The 7,884-nt window shown below is 32.7% G+C and overlaps 1 protein-coding gene and 2 non-coding genes across 3 annotated transcripts; 2 read left to right on the top strand and 1 right to left on the bottom strand.

The window, feature by feature from the left end:
* The first annotated feature begins 289 nt into the window (after window positions 1-289).
* TRNAT-UGU (transfer RNA threonine (anticodon UGU)) lies at window positions 290-361 on the top strand. Its single transcript has one exon. It is a non-coding gene; the product is annotated as a tRNA-Thr (tRNA).
* Window positions 362-1,731: 1,370 nt separating this feature from the next.
* TRNAT-UGU (transfer RNA threonine (anticodon UGU)) lies at window positions 1,732-1,803 on the top strand. The gene has a single exon. It is a non-coding gene; the product is annotated as a tRNA-Thr (tRNA).
* A 121-nt stretch (window positions 1,804-1,924) lies between these two features.
* LOC137807012 (serine/threonine-protein kinase-like protein ACR4) lies at window positions 1,925-5,587 on the bottom strand. Its single transcript, XM_068607458.1, has one exon. It carries the CDS (start codon window positions 4,791-4,793, stop codon window positions 2,034-2,036), a length of 2,760 nt encoding a protein of 919 aa, XP_068463559.1. The 5' UTR covers window positions 4,794-5,587; the 3' UTR covers window positions 1,925-2,033.
* Window positions 5,588-7,884: the final 2,297 nt, after the last annotated feature.

The following is a 7,884-nucleotide window of genomic DNA, read 5'->3' as shown; positions in this document are numbered from 1 at the left end:
ATGTTATATTTTTTTCCTTAATTATTTTGTTATCTCATAAAGGTTTAGCCACCCTTGTAAATTCTCACAACTTTTTTTCTTATATGAGCAAACTCATTCCAAATTTAAATATCACTTATAATAATAATAATAATATTTTACGTTTATTTTTTAATAACATTAAATAGGAGAAACTTAATCAATACATAGGTAAAGATATATGTAGCAAAGAAAAGAAGAAAAAAAAATCTTAAACTATTACCAAATACTTAAATTCCTATTCAAAAGTATCAAATGATTAACATCAATAGCCCTTATAGCTCAGTGGTAGAGCGTCAGTCTTGTAAACTGAAGGTCCGTAGTTCGATCCTGCGTGAGGGCAAACTTTTTTTATTATATTTTTTTTGGAAAAAAATTGATTAGTTACTTATGAGTTGGATTGATTAGCAAGCTGAAAGTCATCCTAGACATTAAGATTTAGCTTAAATATTAATATTAAGATAAAGTTTCCAAATTAATTATGTTTGAAAAAATAATATGTAATATTTAAAATAATGTTTATGTATTTAATGACTATTTTTTTTTATAGAAGTAATTGAGATTTCAATTTTTTTAATAATTATATATAAGAGAAGTTGAGACTTCTATTTAAAAAAATATATATATATATATATATATATATATATATAAAATAGTTGTAAAGTTGTAAGTTTAATGATAACTTATCAAAATACACAATTTAAAAAATGTACTTAATTCAGTAATTTTTAAAAAAAAACCATCATATTAGTTGTGAAAATTCAGTTTTTCTTTTTTTTTAAAAAATTTAAATAATCCTAAATGAAACATAACCTCACATTTTCAAATAATATCAGTTGTTTCCCACACTTCCATATCTCCCTTCCAGGTGCAACACTTCTACTATTTTTCGAGCGCAATGGTTGAGAGCAATTTTATCATTTGAGCGTGTGTAAGAGAGTTGACGAGAAGATTCGTTATATTCAACGTGTGAAAATAATTTTTTTAGTTTTGTACTCCATTCTTGCATTTCATTGGGTTTTTTACTCAGTGTTGTGACTTACAAAAATATGAAAAAGAAAATAAGCGAATACCATAGTAAAAAGACCATAAAACTTACCTCAACCACCAATGTTCACCACCAGTCACTATAAGCAACCACCATTGCTTGAAAATAAAAAAGACACCACACTCTCTAGTATACTAAGAAATGTATTGTTGAAATTAAAAAAAAAATATAGAGTGTAGAAAAAAGATATAAAGTATAGAAAGAATTTATCCAAAATAAATAATTAAGTCCAATGTCAAAATCACAATTAAAATTAAATTTTACATGTATTAGTATGCATAAATAGAACTAAAAACAATAACTAATAATATTCAACATAATAACTAAGAACATGACCAACATGATATAAAAACTAGTGGATTTCTTTAATAAGTGCAAATATTCTCTAAAAAATCTTTCTTTTTTATTTAAAAAATTCTCTTAGATTTGCCTCAAACAATAGCCTTCTCTGCCTTAGTGTTTAAGGTGTGTATAAATATCCTCTAAGTCTAAATTTTTTTTCTAATTTTTCTTTTCTTTATTTTTTATTTTTCTGCTTGTATGATTTAATCTTAGTCCTTATGTATCCAATTTAAGTTCTAAAGTATCCAAAATTAATCATTGATGTTGTCATTGAATACAAAATATATCGTATATAAAATAGAAGTTTCATTAACTATCAACAAGCCCTTATAGCTCAGTGGTAGAGCGTCAGTCTTGTAAACTGAAGGTTCGTAGTTCGATCCTGCGTGAGGGCATTTTTTATAGTTTTTTTTTTTTTTTGACAATAAACTTCTATTATGATTACACAACTTTATTTATAGAAAAGATCCTTAATAATAGTTAGAGTGCATCAATAATCAGACTCAATAAACAAAGTTACATGAAACAGTAGTACATTAGTGTTGGTAACAGCTTCTGTGGATGAAAATCTTGTCACAATTTTTTACCACAATCACATATCAGAACTCAAACTTGACATACATTGTTAGAAGTTGTGCTGCAAGAACAGGCTCTCTCCTGGAGAAGCAGGACCAATCTCTTCATCAAGGCTTCTCAAAACATCACCTCCAACATTGGCCATGTTCTTACCTTCTGCTGCATTATTCTTTCCATCAACATCTACCTCAGACACTGATGACTTTCTCCTTTGAGAAGATGTCACACTGGGGAAAGTAATCCATGAGGGTGCCCTGAACTCAAACCTTTGATCCTCAGCTTCTACCACATCAGTCTCAGAAATTGACCTGTTTGAGGATCTTTGAGATGATTTCTTGTGCAATCTGTTGCTTCCCAAAACAACCTCAGTGGGCAAAATAGGCTGCTCAATGCATGGACTTCCCATTAACTGTGCAAGACCTCTCTCCAAAGCTGTTGTTACTTTATCCATTGAGGGTCTCTCTTTCCCTCTCATCCTCACACACTTACAACCCACATTGGCTATTCTCTTCAAGGCTTCCAGATCAGGAGGGGGTTTCAAAACCGGGTCCAAAATTGCAGTTATATCTCCTGACTTTATAAGAGGCACTGCCCATTCCACTATGTTCCCTTCTTCATATTGCATGTCAATGGCTTTTCTACCACTTAGAATCTCCAAAAGAAGAACACCAAAACTGTACACATCTGATTTGGTTGTGAGGTAATGAAGCCTATAGTATTCAGGATCAAGATAGCCGAGAGTCCCAGCTGGGAGTTCAGCCAGTGGTGAACCACTATCTGCAGGGCCTAACAATGATAAACCAAAATCAGCCACTCTTGCATTGTGTTCTTCATCGATGAGAATGTTTGAGGACTTGATGTCTCTGTGAATCACAGGAGGGCAAGCGTATCCATGCAGATATTCAATTCCCCGTGCTGCTTGTACTGCAATAGTCACCCTTCTTATCCAATTTAACTCTTCTCTCAACACTTGGTTTGTTCCATGCAAGTGTTGGTGCAAAGAGCCATGAGCCATGAACTCATACACAAGAAGTCTCTCTCCACCTTCTTCGCAATAGCCTAGAAGGTTCAGCAAATGAGCGTGGTTCAACCTTGAGAGCAAGTCAAGTTCAGTGTGAAACTCCTTGGAATTCTTCTGCATGTTGGGAGACACTATTGCCCTTTTGACAGCAACAACTGTCCCATCTTTCAACACTCCCTTGAACACACACGAGAAACTCCCCTTCCCCACTATGGACTCTTCCTTGAATCTACAAGTTGCACTTTCTAGTTCCTCATAGGTGAACATTTGAGCCCTTCTGATCTTGAACTCTTCAAACTCTGGCCTCACCTTATTCTCGTTTTGCAGGGAAGAACTCCCCTTGAGTTTCTTTCCCTTTGACCCTTTTGAACACTCACAATCTCTTAGCCTGTAGCGGACGTATAAAATTGCAGTTATTGACACCACACTAACTATGAAAACTGCAAAAGCAATCTCAGCAATGACAACTGGCAACTGTAAAGCCCAAAAATTTTCAGTTTTCTTCCGAGAGGAAGCAGAGGAATCTGAAGACGAGCAGTTCAAGAAGCATTCGGATAAAGAACAAGAGGCACAGTTATATTCACATAGTCTATCAGAAGCCAAATTGCATGCACTCTTCTGATACATTTCAGGAGGACAACCACCACTGCATCGCATGCAAACACGAGAATCTGGTGATTTGCAGAGACCTTTATGCTGATCAATGGCATAGGAACCAGGAGGGCATGGAGCAGGTTGACAAATCCCTGGTGAAACAGCTAAAGGAAGTGAGGTGGGAAAATCAACTCCCCAACATGAAGGCATAAGAGATTTCTCAGCAAGAACTGCACAAGTAAAGTAATCACCGGCTGCAACTTCAAAAACCTTAATCCCTCTAGGAGATGGAGTGCTTCGTTTGATGATAAAGCCCCAACAAATCACTTCACGATCATAGCTCTTAATGCCACATGCATGGAACTTCCCTCCCACTACAGAAAGCATAGGATCATTTGGTGCCAAATCAACGTTTCCTTGGCCTGCATGTGCCACTGAAATTTCTTCCCCAAGGTTCAAGCTTCTCCCCCAACAAACAGTCCTGGAATTCACTCCCTCTGAGATTCCACACACATGATACCCACCAGCTGAAATTTTCTGGAATCTCGTGTCTTGTGGAATCAAACTAATCACTAGGCTATTAGTCTCATCACCCCAGCAGAACACAGTTCTGTTCTGAGAAAAAAGACCACAATTGAATTCAGAACCAGCAGTGATTGATTCAATCTGTCCCCCAAACACATAGTTTTTGGTCATGTTGTAGCCCCAGCAATCAACCAAGGAACTGTACCTGTGTTTTCCAACCAAAGGTTTCCTCAAGCCACAAACATGGTAATCACCAGCACTGATTTCTAGGTACTGTGCTCCATTGATGATAGGTTGAGGCACTCCCATTTCAATGTAGGCACTGCTACCCCAGCAGTACGGTTGATTGGAACCCATTAGAAGCCCACAGACAAAGCCATCTCCACCTGTTAGACCAAGAAATGAGAAACGAGTTGGTGTTCCATAGATTATGGCTGAGTTGGATCCATAACATGTCACTGTGTGAGAGCCATCAGATTTCAAACCACAAAACACAGAACCCTTTTCGCCGTATGAGATGGCAATGGATGACATGGAACCAAGGCTTGTAACTTGTAACCACAAGTATGATAAAACCACCAGCTCAAATATAAGCCTAACTGAACATGGATTCACATTCAATAATTGATATTTTGGTGAGATCCCCATAATACAAAGAAACCAAAACATTACCCAGATAAAAATGTAGAATGCAGAATATTCACCAACAGTAATAAAAAATTTGTTTGGTCATAGCTCATGGCTTTGCTTCCATTGATTTCCCAGAGAGAAAACTGGTTGGTAAGGCTAGTGCAGTCTAGAGGGAAAAACAAGTCTTGCAAACTTCATTTTGTTCAGAACTAAAACACCATGATAACACCATTACCTCGCGATTTGGTACAGACTCTATGAATAACTAGCAATGCAAGAAAAAGGAGTACGGATTGATTGAAGGTGTAAAATAGCCAGCAAATTGAGAATCTTCTTCATTTCAGTCATGAGAAGCAAGGCAAATAGATAGGAACAAAAATATTCTGCCACTTCCAAATGTTTTCATCACGAAAGAGACTCTTAACTCACTACAGAAAATCCCATGCTTCTTGTTGGCTAGGTGAGAAAGATAAAAGATTACTTAAAAGCAGGCTCCAAATCCAAATGTTTGCATCAACAACTGGAGACATGGTGCATGGTGTTTGAATGAGGTCGCCACCCCACATTGTGAAAAGTCTTGCAATGCATTTGGGGTGTTGGAGATGGGAAGGTGAAGTGAAAGTGAAGAAGATGTAGATAGATTGTTGAGGGTAGTTGCAGGGTATTGTTGTTGTTGCAGACAAGAGGGTGAGGGAGAGACGGTGCATTAAATGACACAAAACTGCTACTTCTATAAGTATGGGCAAAGTGTTGGTGAAGCTAATAAATGAGGAAGTTAATGCAATTCAATGTTTTCATGCTTGGACTAGTCTATGTTTAGCCACCACTTCCAAATGTTACTTTGTTCATCAGGTGTGGCTAATGGCTTGGAAGCTGGAACAACACAAAACATCACATCACACCTCAAACCATTCATTTTGGTCCCTTATTTGGCTAATTCCATTCTTTCTCCCACTTTCCAGCTCACCAAGTTCCACTCTATTTTTGTTGCTTCTTTTTCTTTCACTTGTTCTGTGCCTGCTTCATGATCTTTTCTGTTCAAATCATGTATCTTTTCCACCAATTAATCACAAGTTCCAGAAAAGTAGTTAAGATGCTAAATTCAATTCCTAACCATTTGCCCAACAGAGTTTGATTTTTGACAGAAAGAACTTTTAATTAGATTTTATTTACTTCTCCACCAAATTAAATTAGTCTAAGATAAAATCTTAAAATACAGAAAATTGTGTCATGCACAAAAAAAACTATAGAATAATGGTACATATATCCAGTTTATATATAAAGTTTAGTCCGTAATTTGACAAACTAATTTTACAAGGGATAGAGAGTTCGATTTCTGTTTTCAATGTGATAACTGGAGTGAATTTGAGATGATTTGTGTAGAAAGAAATGAGAGGAAAAAGGAGAAAACACTTCCTCTAAAGTGTGGTGATTTAAGTGGAAAGTTTGACCATGATTAATTACCAATTTATTCTAATATGTGAATTTAATTTTGAACATGCATGATGTTTGAATGTAATTGTGTGTGAAAGATAGTTTGATAAACTATTAAAAAGACATGTTTAAATTTAAATGATTACAATACATGTCATAATCAATTAACATGTTTAACATAACCAATTATATATATCTTTTGTAATTAATTAATATGATGCTCCATTATCATTTGGTTCTTAACAGTTAAGCTTTATATGATAAATGATTATGGAAGATTTTATTTGGTATACATAACATGATAAATGCAAAATTGAGTGGGCTTTAACAATTTTCAAACAATAAAAAAATTATCAACTTGTATTCATAAAAAATCTTCATAATTTCAATTAAATGTTTCAATATTTTAATATGTTAAATTTTCGTAAATCAATTAACAATTGTAAAAAAATTATTTATTTTTCTTTTTAATCACAACTTTCAAAAATTAAACATATGAATATATGTTTCAACCTTAATATACAAATATTTATATTTATTTTAATTCAATTCAATTCTTTCACAATTTCATGTCAAGGTTATTTTGGTAAAATAATAAATTATATCATTAATTATTTCTTTACAATAAAGTCAGATATTGTTATGATCTTTAAACTCAACCTAACTTTCTATTGGTAATGTGATGTGACGAAAGAGAAAAAATAAAAGTATTATTAATTAATTATTTGTATGTTACTAAATCAACACTTTAAAAGGAAATCAATTTATGTTTCTTAAATTAATTAATTAGTTAAATGATATTTTTAATTTCTTAAATCAATTTAATCAACACTTAAATTTCTTCCACGTCAAATATAATGGATATTAATAATTAAAATAATATTGTGCTAATTGAATTAATTTAAGTTCTAGACATCATTTGTATACATTTTTTAAAAATATTCTATTCGTTGTTGTGGGTAAAATGATTTTTCTTAAATTTTTTTTTTTCAAATTTCATGAATGCATGAAATATTCGCTATTTTTATTTTGAACTTTCTTATGCATTTTATGAATTTCACTAAGCTACACAAATACTAATACCCTTTTCCATTTCTTTTTCATTTTTTTACACTATCACTTTTATGAATCATTAATTTTGTTCGCAACGTTGATGCATTTGAAAAATTGTTGTTTCTTCCTGCACTTCCATAACTTCTCTTGGCACATCCATACATTTTAAAATTTCAAAAATACATTTTATTTTATTGATTTTTTTTATTTTAGAACGGGTAATTAAAAAAAACTATAAATTCTAGAATTCAACAAGTCTTTATTGTTCTGGAAATACCTTATCAAATCCAGAACATATTTTCAAATTCATAAAAAATATTCTAAATTTTACAATCCAAAATATATAAATTAAAAAAAATACATTATGAATTATAAAATTCATAAGATATTTCTAGATTTAGAATATTCTGAATTCTATAATTCATAATATTTTTTTTAAAACATTTTAATAGAAAAAAAAATTTCGAAGTGTAGAATTAAAAAGGTAAATACGGATCCAAAAATATCTTTCGAATTCTACAATCCGTAATGTACTTTTTTTTTTTTTTTTAGGACGTAATGTAATTTTTACAAAATCATATTTTCACTGGGATGGTAGAAAAAGGTATGGAGGTTCAAGAAAAAACAACTTTGATAAATTGAA

The sequence above is a fragment of the Phaseolus vulgaris genome, chromosome 11, assembly GCF_000499845.2.
Source record: "Phaseolus vulgaris cultivar G19833 chromosome 11, P. vulgaris v2.0, whole genome shotgun sequence".
Lineage (NCBI taxonomy): Eukaryota > Viridiplantae > Streptophyta > Magnoliopsida > Fabales > Fabaceae > Phaseolus > Phaseolus vulgaris.
This window is presented reverse-complemented; position numbering and strand designations above follow the sequence as displayed.